General features: G+C 44.3%; 1 protein-coding gene across 2 annotated transcripts in view; it reads right to left on the bottom strand.

Moving 5' to 3' along the window:
* TTC39C (tetratricopeptide repeat domain 39C) overlaps positions 1-22,267 on the bottom strand; it is a 120,811-nt gene extending 98,544 nt beyond the window's left edge. Inside the window, exons 1-2 of one of the 2 annotated variants that reach the window (XM_010383225.2) lie at positions 21,486-22,267; positions 16,222-16,657 (exon numbers count right to left, since the gene is read on the bottom strand). In XM_010383225.2, coding sequence (XP_010381527.1) covers positions 16,594-16,657; positions 21,486-21,652 — 231 coding nt within the window. In that variant the 5' untranslated portion in view covers positions 21,653-22,267 and the 3' untranslated portion in view covers positions 16,222-16,593. Of the gene's footprint in view, positions 1-16,221; positions 16,658-21,485 lie in introns of those variants that run through there. The other variant, XM_010383223.2, reaches the window with a different exon arrangement.
* Between the last annotated feature and the right edge of the window lie 406 nt (positions 22,268-22,673).

The following is a 22,673-nucleotide window of genomic DNA, read 5'->3' as shown; positions in this document are numbered from 1 at the left end:
CCAGCCTGGGCAACACGGCAAGACCCCATCTCTACAAAAATATACAAAAATTAGCCAAGTGTAGTGGCACACACCTGTAGCTCCAGCTACTCAGGAGGCTGAGGTAGGACAATCACCTGAGCCTGGCGAGATTAAGACTGCAGTAGACTGTGATCACGCCACTGCACTCCAGCCTGGGCAACAAAGTGAGATCCTGTCTCAAGAAAACAAAAATATCCCCTAAAAATTCTACAAGAAATGGTTAAAAGAAACAAATTCAGCAAAGTTGCAAGATATGAAATCAACACATAAAAATCAGTTGTATTTCTATACACTAACAATGAATAATTCAAAACATTAAGGAAGTTCCATTTACAATAGCATCAAAAAGAATAAAATATGTAGGAATAAGCTTAACCAGGGAAGTGAAAGACTTATACACTGAAAACTATAAAGCAGTGCTGAAAGAAATTAAAGATGAGATCAATAAATGGAAAGATATCTCATGTTCATAGATTGGGAGACTTAATTTTAGCTAATACTACTCGAGTCATCTCTAGATTCAACGTAATCCCTATCAAAATACCAACAATGTCTTCTATGCAGAAATAGAAAATTCCATGTTAAAATTCATACGGAATCTCAAGGGACCCCAAATAGCCTAACTCTCTTGAAAAAGAACAAACTGGAAGATCTCACACTTCCTGATTTCAAAACTTACCACACAGCTACAGTATTAAAACAGTGTTATACCAGCACAAACCCTGACATATAAACCAATGGAAAAGAACAGAGAGCCTAGAAATAAACCTTCACGCATGGAGGGCAATCTTTTCAACAGACAGTGCTGGGAAAACTGTATATCCACATTCAAATGAATGAAGTTGACCCTTACTTTATACCATACAAAATATTAAGTCAAAATGGATCAAAGACCTATGCATTAGAGTTAAAATTATAAAACTCTTATTAGAAAACACAGAAAAAGCTTCATGACACTTGATTTGGCAATGGTTTCTCAGATGTGATACCAAAGGCACACACAAAAACAGAAAACACAGATATACTGGTCTATATCAAAATTAAAATCTTCTCTGCATCAAAGGACACTACTGACAGAGTGAAAAGGCAATCCATGGAATGGGGGGAATATCTGAAAATTATACATTAGATAAGGAGTTAATATCCAGAATACATAAAGAACTCTTAAAACTCAACAACACAAAAACCAAACAACCCAATTCAAAAATGGGCAAAGGACTTGAATAAACATTTCTCCAAAGAATATATACAAATCACCAACAAGTGCATGAACAGATGCTCATTATCACTAATCACTGGGGAAATGTAAATCAGATACCACCTCACACCTATTAGGATGGCTAATATTCAAAACAAATCAAGAAAATTGTTAGCAAGGATGTAGAAAAACTGGAACCCTTGTGTACCACTGATGGGAATGTAAAACGGTAAAATCACTGTGGAAAATAGTATTGTAGTCCCTCAAAAAATTAAAAATAGAGCTGGGCACAGTGGCTCACATTTGGAATCCCAGTGTTTTGGGAGGCCAAGGTGGGAGGATTCCTTGAACCCAGTAATTAGAGGCCAGACCAGGCAATACAGTGAGACCGCAGCTCTACAAAAAAATAAAATTAGCCAGGCATGATGGCACATGCATGTAATCCTAGTTACTTGGGAGGCTGAGGCAGGAGGATCACTTGAACCAACAAGTTTAAGGTTACAGTGATCTCTGATCACATCACTGTACTCCAACCTAGGCAAGACAGCAAGATTCTGTCTCTTAAAAAAAAAAAAAAGAAAGAAAGAAAATTAAAAATAGAATTACCATATGATCCAGCAATTCCACTTCTGGGTATATACCCAAGAAAACTGAAAGCAGGAGCTCCGATATTTGGACATCCACGTTCATGGAAGCATTGTTCACAATAACCAAAAGGCGGAAGTAACCCAAGCGTCCATTAATGGATGAATGGATACACAAAATGTGGCCTAGACAAACAACGGAATATTATTTAGCCTTAACAAGAAAGAGAATTCTGACAGACGCTATAACATAAATGAGCCTCATGAACATTATGCAAAGTGAAATAAGCCAATCCCAAAAAGACAAACACCATATGATTCCACTCATAAGAGACACCTATCATAGACAAACTCATAGAGACAGAAAGCAGAAGGGTAGTTGCTGGGGCTAGGGAAAAATGGGAAAGGATGGTTTAATGGGTACAAAGTTTCCATTCGGAAAGACAAAACAGTTCTGGAGATGGATGCTGGTGATGACTGTACTCAATGCCACTAATGCCACTGTACCATATATCTAAAAATGAATAAAATGGTGAATATTACCTGGTGCATATTTTACAATTGAAAAAATAATTTTAAAAGCATTTAAAAACTCTACCATTTATAAACATTAGGGAAATGAAAAAGTTAGCAAACATTTATTTTATAAACTCTTATTTAAAACATTAGAAACACTGAACATTAAAGGGATTTCCTTCTTTGTAAGAAACTTATCAAGAGGATTTTGAGCAGGGCGTGGCCCTCTTCTTGTAAGATAATGTATGATGTAAAGTACGCATCTCTGTCATACTTCAAACTGTGATACTCCTTATGCAGTTTGGATCAGCTTCAGTTTAGCCTTTCTGCTTTCAATGTTGTGGATCTTTCCAAGAGTTCTTTGAAGTGAAGTTTTTCTTGGCCAGTGTCACCTCCTCTGGGACATCTGCATCTTTTTTCTTACAACCACTTTCCTCCTTTATGTCTAATAAACTCCCCTTCACTGAGTGCCTGTCGCTGCACATCCAGAGTCCCTCAAAGAGGGGCAGTGTCAATATTCCAGCTCAGCTATTCCTTCCATTTAGATTTCATTCCAATTTCACTTCCAGTGTTACCACTTTTTTCTATGCTGCACGTTCATCTTTGTTAGCCAAAGTCCTCTTTCAATTATCCCTCTGAGTAAGATGTCAGTGGGTCTATCACTAGGAATGAAGGAAGCAACACAAGGACACTCTTTGCTGTCTGTGAACTGAGTAACAGAGGTGCAATGACCAGTCACAGACAGACTCTGAAAGAAGTCACACGATTGGCTACTGATCATGATGTGCACCTGTTATACACGTAATGATTTGCGGCCTGAAGAGTTCATACACAGGAGTAACTGAAAATTGAACTGTGTTATTGGGGAACTGGTGTTACTTAACTCTGGAAACTGGAATCTGTGCATATTACAATCAAGTAAGGCCAGGTCTGTCTGCATGATTACAAACTAAGGTAAGAACCCAGAGGAAAGGAACCTGATTCTTATAGAATGCATAGCAAACAAATGAGGCTGGAAGACCAGGGAAAGCCTCTCCAGCAAGGGAAGGTGGACTTGAGGTTGAAGGATAAGTAGAAACTGAGTCAGCTTGGAGGAGAGATTCCACGTGCAATGAAAACCCTGTGTCAGGAGGAAGCAAAGCAAAGTCAAGAATCTGAAAGACCATGGTAACTACAGGTCAGAGAGTAAGGAAAGAACACAGCAATGGAAGACAAGGCTACCAAATGGCATAATTGGAGAAAGCACTGGTTACTGATTGATTGATTGACTAAGACAGAGTCTCACACTGCTGCCCAGGCTACAGTACCTAGATGTGATCTTGGCTCACTGCAACCTCCACCTCCCAGGTTCAAGCGATTCCCATGCCTCAGCCTCCCAAGTAGCTGGGATTACAGGCATGTGCCACCACGCCCAGCTAATTTTTGTATTTTCAGCAGAGACAGGCTCTCGCCATGTTGGCCAGGCCGGTCTCAAACTCCTGGTCTCAAGTGATCCACTCGTCTTTGCCTTCCAAAGTGCTGGGACTACAAGTGTGAGCCACTGCACCCAGGCAACACTGATCTTTTCAACGAAGGTTAATATGGATTCTAAAGCTGGTTAAAACTAAACTCATTGCCAATTTAAAGCTATTTTACTTTTCTGTTTTTCTATAAACCACTGTACAAAAGGAGGAAATATGAGTCTATTTTATAGCATGAGCTAACTGGGATTTGTACAGTCATGGCCTGGAAATAATACAACAAAAATCATTTTAAAATACAGGTTGGGCATCCTAATCCACAAATCTGAAACCCAAAATGCTCCAAAATCTGAAACTTTTTGAGGGCTGGCATGCTGCCCCAAGTGAAAAATTCTACACCTGATCTCACGTGATGTTCACAGTCAAAATGCAGTCAAAACTTTGTTTCATGTAGAAAATTATTTAAAACATTGTACAAAATTACCTTCCAGTTATATGCATAAAATGTATATGAAACATGAATTCTGTTTAGACTTGGGTCCCATTCCTAAAATATCTCATTATGTATAAGCAAATATTCCAAAATCTGAAAAAAATCTGAAATCCAACACACTTCCGGTCCCAAGCATTTAGGATAAGGGATACTCAAGTCTTTATATGAAAAAAATGAGATAAGGCAGTGATGGTCAAGGGGCAAACCAAGCAGGCCCAAGCTATGCCAGATAAATCCTGCCACAGATTTTGGTCCTAATCCTAAAAGCAATGGGAGGCTGAATTAGTTTTCTGTGGCTGTTGAAATAAATTACCATCAACCTGGGGGCTAAAAGCAAGAGAAATGTATTCTCTTATAGTTCTGTAGACCGGAAGTGTGACATCAGTGTCGCCAGGCTGAAATGGAGGTATTGGCAGGGCCGTACTTCCTGGGGAGGCTCTAGGGGTCAGTCCATTCCATGCCTCTTCCATCCTCTGGTGGCTGGCTGCATTCGGGCTTAGGGCAGCTGTGGCTCTAACCTTCAAGGTCAATGTCTTCAAATCTGTCTCTTGATGTTTCCATTTTGCCTTCTCCTGCGTGTGTATAAAATCTCTTTCCGCCTCCCTCTTACAACGATACATGTGATTGCATTTAGGGCCCATTGAGATAATCCAGGATAATCCCCCATCTCAAGATCCTTAACTTAACCACATCTGCAAGGCACCTTTTATTCTTTTCCTTATAAGGTGACACTGAGAAGTTCTAGGGATTAAGACATAGATACCTTTTGGAGGACCATTTTTCAGCCTACTAGAGAGGCTACAAAAGAGATTTTAGTGGCGAGTCATGCAATTAAGACTCGAATGTTGGACAGATCACTCTGGTGGAAGTAAAGGAAGGGCAGGGAGGATATAAGGAAGCCAGCCGAGCCAGTGCAAGTGTCCAAGTGAGAGATGACGGTGGTCTGGACTAAGCGGTAGTAGTAAAGATGAAGAGAAGTGGATGGATTCAACAGACACTTGGTAGGCAAAAGTGGCAGACAATAAAGGTAAGACAGAGGTGCCAAGAGCCTTCCAGTGTGTACAACCAGGTTTCAAGTGGTACAATGCACTGAGCCTGAGAGCCCCGCAAGAAGACCAGGGCTAGAAAACTGACCTGCAATCTTGCTAGGTCCACATAATACTATTCAGCATAAAAACAGGGTTCTTTTAAAGGAACCAGCATACACTCTAGGGCTGGGAGCAGATCTTCCACTTTTCACTTGGATTTGGTAAACCTTAATTTTCTATATGCAAGGTGATGGTAAAAGACTTATCCTTGGAGGACAGGTGCAGTGGCTCACGCCTGTAATCCCAGCACTTTTGGAGGCCAAGGCAGCCAGATCACTTGCAGTCAAGAGTTTGAGACCAGCCTGGAAATCATGACAAAATTCCGACTCTACTTAAAAAAAAAAAAAAAAAGTAGCCAGGTGTGGTGGCACATGCCTGTAGTCCCAGCTACTCAGGAGGCTGAGGCATGAGAATTGCTTAAATCCGGGAATCGGAGGCTGCAGTGGGCTGAGATCGAGCCACCACTGCACTCCGGCCTGGACAAGAGTAAGGCTCTGTCTCAAAAAAAAAAAAAAGTTGGGTGTAGTGGCTCATGCCTATAATCCCAGCACTGTGGGAGGTCGAGGCAGGCAGATTGCCTGAGGTCAGGAGTTCAAGACCAGGCTGGCCAACATGGTGAACCCCTGTCTCTACTAAAAATACAAAAAAAAAAAAAAAAAAAAAAATTAGCCAGGCATGGTGGTAGGTGCCTATCATCCCAGCTACTCAGGAGGCTGAGGCTGGAGAATCGCTTGAACCTGAGAGGTGGAGGTTGCAGTATGTCGAGATCACGCCACTGCACTCTAGCCTGGTGACAGAGCAAGACTCTGTCTCCAAAAAAAAAAAAAAAAGAAAAAGAAAAAAAGACACAGCCTATCCTTGGAGCCGTTGAGAGAATTAGGATTAAGGATAAAATGCATACGACACAATGACGCATGAACAGTGTGCAGCTATGACCCACCCACTCGACCCCCAACCACTGTCATTGTTTGCCTGTGCAGGCATTTAAGCAAAGATCAACAGAATTCTATGATTACAAGAATGTACTACTTCTAATTTTATTCAGATTCCTCTCTAGTTTTGCTTAATTCATATTCATTTATTGCTAAGTCTCAGTAGTCATTAAGAGTTACTGATATGTTCTGAAAACAATTCTTCAGATTAGTCAATTTTTAAATAGTTTTTCTCAATGTATCATTAATGTGTATTAAATATCTTCAGCAATAGTTCCTTCTCTACCTTACATCATACAAATAAATAGGCAATTCATCTCTATTCTATGCTAATGGCACGTGGAGACAGCATTGATAAGCAATTTACAAAGAGGATATCCAAACCACATTTCTCAACTAAAAAGACTTTCTAACCTTCAACAAGGATTATTTTAAAAGTAACAAAATTAATCAAGATATTTTCATTATAAACAGTGTGGAGATTCCTTAAAGAACTAAAAGTAGATCTACCATTTGATGCAGCAATCCCACTCCTGGGTATTTACTCAGAGGAAAAGAAGTCATTTTATGAAAAAGACACATGTACGTGCATGTTGATAGCACAATTCACAACTGCAAAAATAGGAAACCAGCCCAAATTTCCATCAATCAATGAATGGATAAAGAAAATGTGGTATAAATATACCATGAACTACTACTCAGCCATGAAAAGAAATGAAATAATCACATTCCCAGCAACCTGGATGCAGCTGGAGACCATTATTCTAAGTGAAGTAACTCAGGAATGGAAAACCAAACATCGTATTTCTCACTTATATGGGGAGCTAAGCTACGAGGACACAAAGGCATAAGAATGACTTTGGGGACTCAGTGGGGGAAGGGTGGGAGGGGGGTAAAGGATAAAAGACTACACATTGGGTACAGTGTACGCTGCTTGGGTGACAGGCACACCAAAATCTCCGAAATCACCACTAAATAACTTATCCATGTAACCAAACACTACCTGTTCCCCCCAAACTATTGAAATTTAAAAGATATTTTCATGATTTTCTCAAAGAGCTTTAAGCTATAATATGATTCCTCTATTATATGTGGCATAATCTACAAACTGCAGGAATGCTTTGAGGATTAAACACACACATCTGGCCAGGTGTGGTGGCTCACGCCTGTAATCCCAGCACTTTAGGAAGCCAAGGTGGGTGGATTACCTAGGTCAGGAGTTCAAGACCAACCTGTCCAACACAGAAAAACCCCGTCTCTACTAAAAATACAAAACTTAGCCAGGTGTGGTGGTGCACGCCTGTAATCGCAGCTACTCAGGAGGCTGAGACAAGAGAATTACTTGAACCCAGGAGGCGGAGGTTGCACTGCACTCCAGCCTGGGTGACACAGCAAGACTGTCTCACAAAAACAACAACAACGAAACCACATGCATCCATTTATACAAGCAACCCAAACACTAATTAATTTTAGGAAATCATTTAAAAATATTACACACGGGTGCAGTGGCCCATGCCTGTAATCGCAGCACTTTGGGAGGCTGAGATGGGTGGATCACCTGAGGTCAGGAGTTTGAGACCAGCCTGATCAATATGGTGAAACCCCATCTCTACTAAAAATACAAAAATTAGCCAAGTGTGGTGGCATGTGCCTGTAGTCCCAGATACTCAGGAGGCTGAAACAGGGTAATTGCTTGAACCTGGGAAGCAGAGGTTGCAGTGAGCAGAGATCACACCACTGCACTCCAGCCTGGGCGACAGAGCAAGACTCCATTTCAAAAAATAATAATAAATAAATAAAAATAAAAATATTACAGACTTCTCTATTTTTCAGTTAAAAGTCATTTCAAAGGGAAGCTAGACACATTCTTCATAATAACATTTTGTGTGAACTAGTTCTCAGTAAACAACTCGGAATGTCATAGAAAATGTCCATCTTTCACGAAGGCATCTCCATTTTTCTTCAGTTTTTAGTAGAGCATAGGTCGAGAAAATTTCATTTGGGTTTACATTACTATTCACAGGCTTCCTTAAGTATAAATTTCTAGACTTTAGTAGAATAGCTCTTTGATGAATGTTTTACAACTCAACATTCTTCCATTAGGAGAAAAGATCCCAATTTCAAGTTAGCTTCAACTACTCTCTCTCACAAGCCCGGCCCAGATCCAAAATGTCACACAAGGGCTACAGAAAATCACTGAAGCATTCTCTCCTTGTCATTTTTACCTTGGTAATTTCTCCAGACAAGAATCTCTGAGAATTCCACCATAGCAGGTCCTGCCACTTTGGCTAAACTTCTAAGTAGCTTATAAGTAGTTTAGGCTTTTCCCCCACACCATGGCCCTTTCCCACCTCCCCTTTTTTTTTCCCCATGTTATTTCAAGAGAAGTAATTTCTAGCTCAATTTGCAATTTTGATAACTCAAAGTAATGAGTGTCTCACCAATCATCAATACAGAAATAACCAAAAATAGATTTGGAGCCACACGGTTGACAGCTGAGGCAAATGACATTCCACATGTAAACAAAACTCTTTTCGGTGCAACTAAATCGATGCAAACCTGGCTATAGTGTGGAGAAAAGTCAGTAGCCCAATTCCTTCAACAACTGTAGGCCTGGAAAAGCAGCCCCCATATAGCCTTGGATAGGTCAAGAGTCACATCAGGCCAGGTGCAGTGGCTCACCCTGTAATCCCAGCACTTTGGGAGGCTGAGGTAGGAAACTGCTTGAGCTCAGAAGTGCCTGGCCAACACAGCAAGACCTCATGTCTACTAAAAAATAAAAAATTAGCCGGGTGTGGTAGCACAGGCCTGTAGTCCCAGCTACTCAGGAGGCTAAGGCAGGAGGATGGTTTGAGCCCAAGAGATCAAGGCTACAGTGAGCTATGATCATGCCACTGCACTGCAGCCTGGGTGACAGAGCCAGGCCCTATCTCAAAAAAAAAAAAAAAAAAAAAAATCACAAGAGACATGTGTGCAGCTGACCAATTCCAACATGCTACTTTATTTTAGGCCTAAATAAAGATGCAGGTGTGCATAATTTGCAAGACAGAAAGATAACAAGTTCTTTCTTGTTCCAGGTATCAGTTGACAACACGTAACTTGAGATTTTGCAATTTACCATTCAAAATTGGGGAAGAGGGGAAGCACTCAAAGACTTGCCAGTGACTCATTCTATTGGAAGCGATCCTAGAGGCCGTGCAGCATGAATTTCAGTTTAATACGATTGCTTTTTTTCTTTCGAGACAGAGTCTCGCATAGTGACGTGATCTCAGCTCACTGCAAGCTCTGCCTCCTGGGTTCAAGTGATTCTTCTGCCTCAGCCTCCTGAGTAGCTGGAATTACAGGCATCCACCACCACACCTGGCTAATTTTGTATTTTTAGTAGAGACGGGGTTTCACCATGTTGGCCAGGCTGGTCTCGAACTCCTGACCTCAAGTGACCCACCTGCCTCGGCCTCCCAAAGTGCTAGGATCACAGGTGTGAGCCACTGTGCCCAGCTGATTGCTTCTTGTTTCTCTGTCATTTAGCAAATTCAACTTGAATTTGGATTCAAAATGTCATTTCCCTCTTTTTGTCCTGTTCTGTTAGAATAGTACCAATAGTACCAGTTCCATTTGCAAGAGAGAGAATGATACAAATATCTGCAAATCTGTTTATCTTTGGTGCTTATTTTATGGAGTGATAATTTAATGAAGTACAACCCAAAGGATGGCTGCTGCAGACAGAAGGAAGCAGCAAAAAACAATAATCTGTGTGCTAAGAAGGCCAAAGTGGAAAGAGCAGCAAGTAACACTCAGCTGCAGGCACTGGAAGTGAGGCGCACTACGCTCAGATGCGTATCTTCCTGGAACAGCCCCACCCAAAAGCAGCATTATGGTGCACCTGAGCATGTAAAACAGGCTGCGCTAACATGTATTATGGGATGCAACTGATGTCATGGTTGAGGGTAGGACCAGGGAAAGCTCTGCCTATCTGTGTATCAAGGTGCCCTATAACATACTACATTATGTGGCTTTCCTTTCCTAATTACTTCTAAGCACAAGCTCAACAGAAAATCATGAAGCATCTGACCCTATTTCCTCACATTTTAGAAGCATCCCATATGCTTCTAAAGACCATGGAACTTTGAGACAACTGTGCCCTGATTCACAGGGATTTAGCCTTTGATTTTTAACTAAATTTTTGTTTGTTTAACTTGCAAAACCTACTTAGCAAAAAAAAAAAAAAAAAAACTTGCTCACTTCCTGGGAAGCATACAGGCCAGTTTATACTTTGAGATTCAAAGTTAGGAAGAGTTGGGTGGGAACAGGGCAGGAAAATAAACTCACCTAGAGGCCGGCGAGACACAGGTCCTGTAAGCTAGATCCATGTGGAGTATGAAGAAGGGAAGAACCTCAGTAGTTCTCCATCCACATGGCAAAGGACAGAGAAACCCGAGCTGACATACTTTTCTGGAGCTGTTTGGGCCCTAGAAGCAGTCTGTGTGTGACTGATGTTTAGGGGCAGTGTGATCCAGGGGACCCAACACTAGGGGCTCTTCACCTCTCAAGGAACCCTACACCTGGCCTCTGTCCTGGTGCCTGCCGTCACCAACGCAACAGAGACACTCCCTTCTCCACCTCTCTCCTTCAGCCACAGCTGTGCCAGCCTGGGCAGCCTCTTCCCTTCCTACAGTCCCACTCTGTCTGCAGAAAGACCCCACTACGGTGCTGTTCTAAGCAGGCTGGGGGATTCAGCCACAGAGACCAAATCTGGTCCTAAACCTTCCCGTCCCAAGCTCAGTGCCTCTCAATGCAGACATTCTGGAAACCCGTGGGGCCGTTTTGGGGTGACATGATGATCGTAGTGGAATGGGATCAACGACCCAAGGCTTCCTGCAATGTATGAGATCATCCAGCACACTGTCGCCTGTCCCACAAAACTTTTGAACATTTCCTGGAAGTTCACATGGATGAAAAACTGTTTATTTAGTTCTAGAATCTACCTCCACTTATGTAGAAACACAAAATATTCCTTATACTGCTTGAATACACAGTTTATCAAGATTTGTTTATAATTATGGAAAACCATGTCACCAACAGCAACACTGCTTGTGGCATCTGAGTTGTCAACAAACTGCAGCTAAACCAGGTTGCATTTGTATATCACCTGCCAATATTTAACAGTGATACTGAAAGCTCCTTTTAATATATTTAAAGCCAAATAAATTATTGAAGATACATGAAATCCTGGATACAAATACATTTCATTAATACATTTATTTCATCTCTGCCACCCAATATTATTGAGGATACGTAGCATACTGAAACTTTTGTCATGAAAATGTCATGTTGAAATTGTTTTATTTTGGAGGCCGGGCACAGTGGCTCACGAGTGTAATCCCAGCACTTTCGGAGGCCGAGACGGGCAAATCAGTTGAGGCCAGGAGTTCAAGACCAGCCTAGCCAACATGGCAGAACCCCGTCTCTACCAAAAATACAAAAATTAGCTGGGTGTGGTGGCATACACCTGTAGACCCAGTTAATTAGGAGGCTGAGGCACGAGAATCTCTTGAACCCAGGAGGTGGAGGTTGCAGTGAGCTGAGATCATGCCACTGCACTCCAGCCTGGGAGATAGAGCCAGACTGTCAAAACAAACAAACAAAACGTAACTATTTATTTTGGGTTTGAATCTTGTTTTTCAACCTTACTCTGAAACTGTCCTCAGGAGTCGGCTGCCACTCAACTATCCTATAAACATTTTTTCAATTTACCGTCTAATCCTGGACACCTATTAAAGGCAACGGTCTCTAAAGGTCTTGGTGTGCAGAGGGATTTAACGATGGGAGATACGTTTTCTGAGACACTCTGTCAGCACACATCCTATGTCTTAACACAGGAAATTAATACCATCCTGACAAAGAAGGCCTGGTTCATTGCAAAAAATGTCACACTTCTTATTAAAACCACTTCAACAGCCAGTATTTTGCATTGGCAGGTTAGGGTTATTTCCCTCCTTCCCTTAACATTTATGGGTAAGTTTGGTCTGTCACTTTCTTTACTTTAAAGCATACCTGCTCTTTTATCTCCTTCTCTGCAGCACCTTCTCACCTTCTCCTAAATCCAAATTTCTTCCTCATACAAGGGTGCAGTCATCTAACTACTTCATTTTATCATCGGATAAAGGTATGCTGAGCATTTACACTTTAAAAATACATGCAGGCCGGGTGCAGTGGCTCACGCCTGTAATCCCAGCACTTTGGGAGGCTGAGGCGGGCAGATCACAAGGTCAGAAGTTCAAGACCAGCCTGACCAATATAGTGAAACCCCATCTCTACTAAAAATACAAAAATTAGCCAGGCGTGGTGGTACATGCCTGTAGTCCCAGCTACTCAGGAGGCTGAGTCAGGAGAATTACCTGAACCTGGGAGGTAGAGGTTGCAGTGAGCCAAGATCAGCCACTACACTCCATCCTGGGAGGCAGAGTGAGACTCCGTCTCAAAAGACAAAAAAAAAAAGAAAAGAACTATATATATATACACACACACACACACACACACACACACACACACACATATAATTTTATTTGGGCATTCTATTGATTTTTAGACATTGTATGTGTGAGTAGGTTACTTCATCTATCAATTTCATTTCAGGATCATAAAAGGGGAATTACAAAATATTTGTTAGCAAAAGGGGGCATTCGGTGTGACAGAGTCGAGAGTCACTGCTCTAGCAAGCTTCCCCTTCTGGCCACCAGGTTCTCCCAGAGATCAGTTCTTCCTGAAATGCAGGACCTGGCTTTTGGAGTCTGGCAGTTACATTTCTACTTTCTCATGCCAGGCAGGCAAATCATATCAGAGCATTATCATAGCACCACCTCTTAGGGGTACCCCAGAGCCCTGCAAGGGATCAGATGGGAGAAGCAAAAGTCACACCAGTTGGGCTGGCCTCCTTGTCACTGCACAAAACACTGAGTAGAGAACAGCTCAGAGAGCAGCCATCCTGAGTTACAATGCCCAGGTCAGGTGCAGCTGACACCTGTGACCTCTTTGGAAGCAGGAGACTGAGTGTCATTAGGGCCCAGCTTTCCTTGTGATGGCACTGTTGAGACCCGCACGTGGCTCAGCAGCGGCTCTGCTTCCCATTGCTCCTACTCAGCACAGCGCAGCCTGGACGTTCTAAGGCAAAGGCAGTCACAGGGCCAGGCAGGAGCTCTGGCAACTGCTTATGAGAAGCAGAACGTCAATATTAGGGCCTGTTTGGAGCACCTTAAATTGGGTCAAGAGACACACCCATGCCATCAGAATAGGAGGGAGTGATGAGGAACAAGGCTTTCAGAGCTCCTACAGGGCAGCTGCCTCTTGGGCTGCACTTCCTGACTGCAAATAAAGGGGAGCTACTATGCCTTTAAGAACTTGGACCCCACATAACTCCAGCAACCTCAGGAAGGCCAGGAACACCTGGAGAGGAAGTCCAGGTATTACCCATCTCTACAATCTCAGCCCTCTCATGCAGACAGGCAGACGTGTAAACAATTTTGATGCAATACGAGTGCCGGATAAAGGTAAGGACGGGATGCCGCAGGAGTGCAGAGGAGTCACACAACCTTTTTCCAGGAATCTGAGCTGTGTCTGGAAGAGCAAGATATACCTGGCTGGATGATGCAAAATATTCCAGCACAACTAGCATGGAAGGGACAAGAGAAGCAGACAGGGCCAGATCACAGGACATCGGAGGCCAGGCCAGGATGCTGGACTTTATCCTACACAAGACTGGGAGCCACGAAGGGTCTAAAGCTTGGAGTGACAGCTCCCCTGAAGACAGATCTCTCTGGGGGTTTGATGGATAGCTTCTGGGTGTCAGAGCGCAATCTGCATACTGCTGAAGGGACTTGCCCCAAAATGGCTTTGACAGGACACATGTGAATCCTTTCACTGTAGAAGTTCTGTCAGAGAGGTAGATAGCACATGGTCATACCCAGACTCTGGAGCCAGGCAGCCCAGTTTCAACCCCAGCGCTCCCCACTACTGCTGCAAGACCCGAGTTGGGCCACTTCATGCTCCTGGGCTCTTCCTCCTCCCTCTGTCTAAGGGAGATAATAAAGGCTTCCCTCACAGAGCTGGCAGGGGGATTAAATGAGGAGAAAAGCTCAGGCAAGGCTGGGGCTGTGGGCTGGCTCACAGTAAATGCCATCTAGTATTTATCATTATGTGTTTACACTGATGTACACAAGAAAAATACAGTCACCTAAAGTCAGTGAGTTCACAGATATTACAGCTTTGAACAAGACTAAGTGTTAAAGTGACCGTTTGAGGTAGATTTGAATAAAGGTATGAAGTAATGCCTCCTTGAAGAAACGACCTGCCTCTCACCTTTCTCCTGTTCATGGCAGACACTCTGTGAACACAGACTTTTTAAAGAGATGGACTTCCCGACTCTCTAGGGGCTTTCTCTGTAATAACTTGAGTTTTCCTGTAAGACAGGGGTAACTACCTTACATATATGTAGGTATATTTCGTGTGTTCTGAAATTCTTGAGCAAGAAGGAAGAGATGGAGAAAGCAACCTCAGCTAGGGAAAAGGGTGGTGCAAACCACCAACCATCTTTACGTAAGAGCAGGAGAATCCCTTGAACCCAGGAGGTGGAGGTTGCAGTGAGCCAAGATCATACCATTGCACTCTAGCCTGGGCAACGGAGCAAGACTCCATCTCAAAAAAAAGAAAAGAAAAGAAAAGCCCCAGCTCAATCATCAAATCCACTTCAAGGAGGCATGACTTTCTCTTCCTACACAGCACACGCACGAATAATTTTACATAAAAACATGTATTCGCAGTCTCTTGTTCAGAAACTGGAATGCATTCTCCCCATGTTAGCCCACAAAGGCCATTCAACCGCCAAATGGACCCACGTTACAGAACGAGCAGCAGACTCGTGACTTTAGGGTGTTGGGAGGAGAGTAAGTGCTGAAAGAGGTGCTGTGTAAGACACGGACCAGTTCTTCCCCACCCAACCCGACCTTTCCACAGGGTAGACCAAGCACTAGGCAGTTTCGAAATCAATTCATCTTTGCCACACAGCCATCTACTTTTCTGTACTTTTTTGACTCTCTCTTCTCCCTGAGTCCTCTGTAGCCTCTTCCAGTCCCACTGCTGCTGCTCGGTAAATAGGAGGATTACCCTGGCAAAGGAGACCAGCTGTGAAAGTGGCATTTCAGGAACTAAAACAGGCTGTGTGAAAGGTCTAGACTCCTGAAATACCACATTTGGGGATCTACAAGTGGTTTCCTGTAACTAGGATAGAAAGTGCTTCCATGTTTCAATATTACTTCTCTCTTCCTTTTTAAAAAAAATCCTCATCAAAACTTTATTTCACTCAATACAGCTTCTTTCAACTAAATTAGGGAAAAAAGGTAATCTCACTCAACCTGTTAATACAATACAGTCAGCCCTCATTATCCACGAGTTCCACAACCAGCCGCAGATCAAACATACTTGGGAAAAAAACATTGCATTAGTACTAAATATGCAGACTTTTTCCCTTGTCACTATTCCCTAACCAATGTGGTATAACAACTATCTACATAGCATTTACATGATATCAGGTATTAAAAGTTACTAGATGATTTCAGGTATATGGGAGGATGTGTGTAGGTGATACACAAATACTGTGCCATTTTCTATCAGGGATTTGAGCATCCACAGATTTTGGTATCCACCGGGGGTCCTGGAATCAATCCTCCATGGATACTGACGGATAACTACATATATGACTTAAGAGAACACATTCTTTTAAAGGCTCGTATCTTTTGCTTTGTGTATTTGTACAAGTGTACACTTGTACACACAGAGACTTACATCCACTACAGCACAGGTATTTTTTCCTGATAATTTCCTCCAAACTATTCTATTATTCTACAGGCAGTTGCATTTTAAAAGGAATCTCAATTAAGCCAAATGAATCTTTAATGAATATTTAATTAGGACCTTTTCAGACAGTGTAACAGTTGGGGGGAAAAGATGCCTTTTTCCAACACACCACTGAGTTGAAGAGGATGGAAAAAGTCAACCGATGAGTTTCCTGTCTTTCCCGCCAGTTCCCTTAAACCATTTCTGCTTTTCATTGCTTCTCTTTTTCTTACATGTCTGCATCTGTGGACTCTCCTCTTGTCTCCAGGAGCAAGGCAGAGACACATTCTTGTCTGTGAGCCGCCGAATTGTCTAGAAAACATGGGCAGCCTGCAAGTCCTTCCTGTCCTCCCAAGAATCTGACATGGTTTTAGGCAGATAAGAGGCTCAGAGGCCTACTGACTCAACATCTCTTACAAGTGCCTTTGAGTTTTTCCAGGAAGCACCAAGGTTTTCTCAGAAGTCAAAAAACTCTTTCTGTAAAAGGCCAGAGAGTAGATATTTTAGGCTTTGCATGCCATATGGCCTGTGATGCTACTGTTTTCTGCAGGTGTAGTGCACAAGCCACCACAGACCACACATAACCAAATGAGCATGGCTGTGTCTCAACACTTATTTACAAAAACCGGTGTCAGGCTAGAATTGGCCCACAGGCCATAGTTTACCAACTCCTGGATTATATGGAACCATCTGTATAACACTGGCTCTGCAATCAACATGCTGACAAAAGGAGTCCCACAGATCCTACGGCTTTCTCATATGGCTTTGTCGTATGTGCCAAAAACTGTGTTAAATAATTTAGGGTCCACACATTCATTTTACGCACACTCACGTTACTTACCATAAATTTTTCTTGCTTCGTATTTTAATACATTTTTGCCATTTTATAGTTTAAAACGGAAAAGAAAGTGTCACAATTCATAGCAACGAGGTACCAATAAACACTCATAATAACGATATATGTTTCCTATTTTAGTTGACAATGACTAAATTGACAATGACTCTTTAATAATATCTACAGCCAGAAACTGGTAGTAGCCCTGGCAGAGGTAAAAACTGCAGAAGTCTTAGGATCAAAAAGAATGCCAAGAGTTAAAGCAGGAGATGGGCTGGTAACCTCAACGGGGGAGGAGGGAGGTTCAGCACCAGGGCAGGAGAAATAAGAACTGCGAAGCTCATCTGGATCAGAAGCCCCAAACGTCTCACGCTCCTCAGGCCTCCATGTGGTTCACTTCTGCCAGTCCTGTTAAAAAGTAATATTTCAAGCCATAAAGAGAAAAAAAGGTGGTGACATTAGGATCCTGAAGTCCCAAGGAGCCAAGAGTGAATTATGGCTGTGACAGCCACGCTGTGGACAATGGTCACGGTGAAAAGTGAGTTGATGAGACACCCAGTAGCAAAATAACCCTGAGAAAAGCACCGACCATGGGAAACACGGACTGACCAGTGGTAGGAAGAAAAGTGTAGAACAAGCCATCCTATGTGACGGCCTAGTAATACTGGTGAGTGTGCAGTTCTGACTCTCTTTTCCCAATGTCATTTCATGTCTCCACGTGGGTTTTTCTGTTATTTCCTCTCCTAGGTTTCCGTTTAAACCTCACCTCCTCTCACATTCTCCTTTTCCCCTTGCCCTGCCCCTCCCAACTCCTCATTCAACTGATTCACTTCTACCCCATCACAAAGCTCAGGCATCACTTCCTCCACAAAACTGTCCTTCAGGCTGGGTTAGACGCTGCTTCTCTTTTCTTCTACAGGCTCCAGGTGACCATGGTTATGTCTCCCAGCCTCCCTATCACCATCAGCTTTACCTACACCTACACTGTAGCATCGAAATATCTAGCACGTGTCTTTGGCACCTAACCCACAGCCTATCTTATGTGTCTGAGCAACTAAAGGTCTGAGTGCATGTCACATATGCAAACAGCGAGGGAGGAAGGGAATGAGTGTCTGTGTGTGAAGGGGCAGTGACTGCTGCTAGACTAGAGCACTGGGTACTAAGACCAAGATCAGGAACTTGACTTCAGGTGGTCAAGATCACGAACTTAAAAACATGTGGACTTGGGTTCAAAGCAGGAGTGCCCTCCAGCAGCACAAATCTATCCTGACCTCTGGGAAAACACCTCAAAGTGCATAATGGTGGCTCAGCACCACCAAAGAGCAGTTTGTTGCTACATTATTACTATAGTTCCAACAAAAAGGCAGCTACAGTTTCAAATCCCAACCAGGGAGCTGTTCTATATTCCAAAAGAAGGCTTCTACTGTGCATATATTTCTAATTCCTATATGCCTAATATCTGAATTATACAATCCAGACTTGCCACGAATTCAGAGTGGCCTTCACGATAATCTGTTTCTACAAAGTAACCATTTCTCATTAGGCAGCTGTTGATAAACTTTCACCATTCTAGTAAGGTAGCATGAGAAAATGACCTTCTTGCTTTAATAAAAAATATTGTTACACTAGATATAAAATATGTGTTCACTGTTAAAGTGTAAAAGTAAGACTCTGGAAGGTTTACTAGTAGAGGAAGGGTGTCTTCCTGTGATAAACAATCATTAAAAAAGGAGACAGGGAGGGTAATTTGCCCATCCCTCTTATGTAGATAACATGAGCCAGCAGTGTGCTCCTCAAACACTTATCGAGTCACTGCTGAGCCTTCAGCAGGCCATTTAACTTTGGAACAGAAAGGGAAGTTTCCCAATGCATAACAGAATCTTAAATCCTTCATACGTAATACACAAGATGAACTTTAAATAGAAAAGCCACCTGCACACAGGACACTGTGTCTTGTACTCGAACTACACTGTGAAGAAGCAAGCACAATACTAGCAGGGAAGGCACCACTTACAGAAGCTAGCTAGAGTTTATTGAGTGCTTACACTTAGCCAGGGGCCATGGATTATTTCTTTTAATTCTAACCATCACACAATAATGCGGGTACTCTTATTGTTACTCCTATTTTATAGGTAAGGAAGCAAATTTTGAGAAACCAAAGTCAGCAGCCACAAAAGTGGCAAAAGTAAGACTGGAATCCAGGTTGCAGGATTCTTGCCCATGATCACACCTGTACGCAACTGTGCTTTCCAAAACATACATCAGAAGCACCTTTTGGGAGGTGGGAAGAACGCAATGATTGTCCACACCACAAACAAATCAGATGGAGCCAAGGAAAACTGATAGGATGATACCATCTCTGTCTACCTCTGTCTTTTTCCCTCCCACCATCTCTGAAAAAGGCTTTTTAACACTGCTGGAAAACAAGGTCGCAGAGCAGATGACAAATTACTATAAATTTAGTGAGGGAGGCAGAATGGTAAAATGAAAAGAGTCCTTGATATAGAACTATAGTGTTTGTGTCCTGGTCCATAGTAAAAGCTAAGTCTCATGAGCCTTGTTATAAAACCGTCATGATAAGATACACCTCACTCTTTTGTTGTCATGAGAATAGTGAGGATATATAAAGGAATGTGTCTAGCACTGTGCTTGGCAGAAAAGAGGTACTACAGTTTTTTTCCCTTCTTTATCTTCAGTTCCCATTTCAAAATACAAGCAGACAGCACCTACCTATACAATGTAAATATTCCCTGGACACCTCCAACGCACTCACCTACAGAGAAATATCTCTGAAGGGGCATCTCTCTGCTGTTGCTGTGGGAGAGTTTTCCAACCACTCAGATACTGCCTTCTATTAACAGTGCATAAAATTTTCTAGATAAAGCAAAAATTCCATGCTTTCAATGTAAAGGTAGTATTTTAGCCTACTAATGCAGAAAAGGAAGGGAAAAAAAAGACCATTAAATAAATATCACAGGAGACTTCAAAGCAATAAGTACTGAAATACGCAAGTACCTAAATCATCAACTAAAAAGAGTAAATTTGATTCTACAACTCTCTCCATCCTCTCATACAACACAAACTGGTAGTCTAAAAACGGAATCATAGCACAGTATAGGAAATATTCATACTTTTTTTCCTGAGGGCTTCTTAAAAACTACCAAAGAGAAATTGTGTGACAAGTAAACCCTTTAAATCCCCCATCAACAGCCTTTGATGAAACTTCATCTTGAACCCAGACTTGTATGCTTTAAAAATGAAATGTTCTAAGTAAAGCGAAGTTGTTTTTACTTTCAGACCAAAGGGGGAAAAATCACCGATTTAAAAGTAAAAGGTCTTTAGTGAAAAGTTCACAGTTGTGAGATATTTGCTTTGCCATTAAGAAGGTGGAAGCTCTGCTGGGTAGAAACCACCATTCTTTGAGGTCTGAGACTTCAGGCATTCTCATTCTTACAGACTCTGCCTCTCGGTCACAGTTGTACATTGGTCCTCTCATTCCAACCAAACTACACTTTCGGTCTCCAACGTGTGAAGCATGTGGCCCTTAAACGTGTTCGGGAAAGCTGCTAAGCAACATCCTTAAGGCTCGTCAACAACCCAGACAGCAAATCACAAACTTGCTTCCTCAACCCGAGAACACACACTCCAGGTCCCCAACGAAATGAAGGTTCCTTCCACCCCCACAGGAAAACTACCAGGTTTCAGTTCTTTCGCTTTGCTTTTTAAAAGACAAATAAAAAATTAACTGAACACACGTGTTTTCCTACCCTTCTCATATACTTTTCAAAAATCCCTCCATTTTCTTCCTTCCTTTACTTTGGAAAAATTCTTAATAAATAACGCCTGCTTGAAAGATATCAGGAACTCATTTTGAGGACTGAGTTTGTAGAAGACAAGGCAGAGAGATGAGTGGGCAGAGCTGGGCTGAAATTTTTAAATTCCTGCACCGCAAAGCAACTGTGCGTGTCTGTTTTCAAACAATAAAAGCGTCTGGAACTGCACAAATGATGCAGAGCCATGCGAGGCGCGAGGAGCAGGCAGCTGGTGGGCTCCGTGTCACAAAGGCTGCCGGGGCAGCACGCGAGCCAGAGTCACGACAAGCCTGGGTCCGAGGCTCGCTGCTGCCTCAAATCTCATCCGGTCCCAAAGCCAGCTGCCCTGCGGAGAGAAGCCGACCGGCACCGGGCACATCTCTGGGAGGGCGAGGCTGGGAGAAAGTGAGAGGGGAGACTGCGGGCGCGCTGGGGGTCCCGGGAGGGAAAGGGCTACGGAGCCCGGGGTAGGGGGTGGACGAGGAGATGTGGCAGAGGCGCATTCCCTCCGGCTGATCTTGCCCGGGAGGCGACCTGGGGACCGGAATCGGGGACTGACAGGAGGGGGAGGGGGCTCCCGGGGGCCGCAGATCGAGGCGCGTGAGCCGGACACGAGGTGCGCGCGGCCGGGTTGGGGGAGCGGGGACGCGTGGGTCACCTGTATTGTTTGAAAAGCTGGTCCGACTCCCTGAAGCCGTTGTTGAGCAGCATGTTGATGCCGGCCAGGGCCAGCTCCGCGTCCTGCAGGGGCGCCGCCGCCGCCGCTGCCGCGTCCGAGTCTCTGTCGTCCCGCCGCCGCGGCCGCTGCTGCTCCGAGCCGGCCATGGGCGCGCGAGGCCCTGCGCTGGGCCGAGGCGAGGTCGGGAGCAGCTGCTGCGGCCCCGCGCGCGCCCGGAGCCCGGCTCTACCTGCCGGGAGCCAAGCGGAGCCGGGAGGGAGGGGAGAAGAGGGGAGGGAAGGGGAGGGAAGGACCGCGGAGGGAGGAGCCGCGGCCCGGCTGCGGCGCGGCGTGGGAGGTGGGCGTCCGGCCGCCGCCGCGGGGATTACTCAGCAGCACCCGCCCGCTCCTCTCGCGCCCTCGGAGGCACCCGACTCGCTCGGGCCCCGAAGCGGAATCCGTTTCCGGGTGTCTCTCACCCAGCCAAGCCGGTCCCCGAGCGGCGGCCGCCTCCACTTCCTGCAGCCCCGCGCCCCGGCCCCTCCCGGGTCCCCAGGCCGCGCCCTCGCCCACCGCCCAGGGCTGCTCGGACACACGCACGCGGGGCCCGGAGACCCGAGCGCCCCACCCTCTCCCGAAGGGGCCGGACCCGGCAGTCGAGGGGAGGGCAAGGCGCGGAGGGAGAGCGAGCGTGCGGGTGTGGAAGGAAAGGGAAGGGGACGGGGAACTCCGCCCGGGCCGCAATGCAAGCGCGCGGCGCTTTGTCCACGAGTAACTGAAAACCCACGTAGCCCGCGCCCGCGACCCCAGACTCCATCCTGACCCTGGGGCCGCCCCCTAGGACCAGCGCAGCCAATTCCCGAGGAGGTGGGCGGCGGGGGCGGGGTCTCTGGCACCTGCCGGGCAGCTTCCCTGAGCCCCGCGCTGCGGGACTGCGAGGTAGAGCCCCTCGGTGCCGGGTACCACCCACTCCAGCCCGCCACCACCATTTGCGCAGTGGGGCAGGAGGAGAAATGGAGGCCTCTATGCCATATGCCCAAATATTTAAAAGTTATAAATTCAGCTGCTAAAGTGTGCTCTGTTCTCACACTACCAATTATTCTTACAAAGCTTTGGTTTTCATATGACCAGATGTCAGCAAAACATCAAAAGTGACTGAATTTAACCATTATCACAGAAGTCTCACTG

The sequence above is a fragment of the Rhinopithecus roxellana genome, chromosome 21 (assembly GCF_007565055.1).
Source record: "Rhinopithecus roxellana isolate Shanxi Qingling chromosome 21, ASM756505v1, whole genome shotgun sequence".
Taxonomy (NCBI): domain Eukaryota; kingdom Metazoa; phylum Chordata; class Mammalia; order Primates; family Cercopithecidae; genus Rhinopithecus; species Rhinopithecus roxellana.
This window is presented reverse-complemented; position numbering and strand designations above follow the sequence as displayed.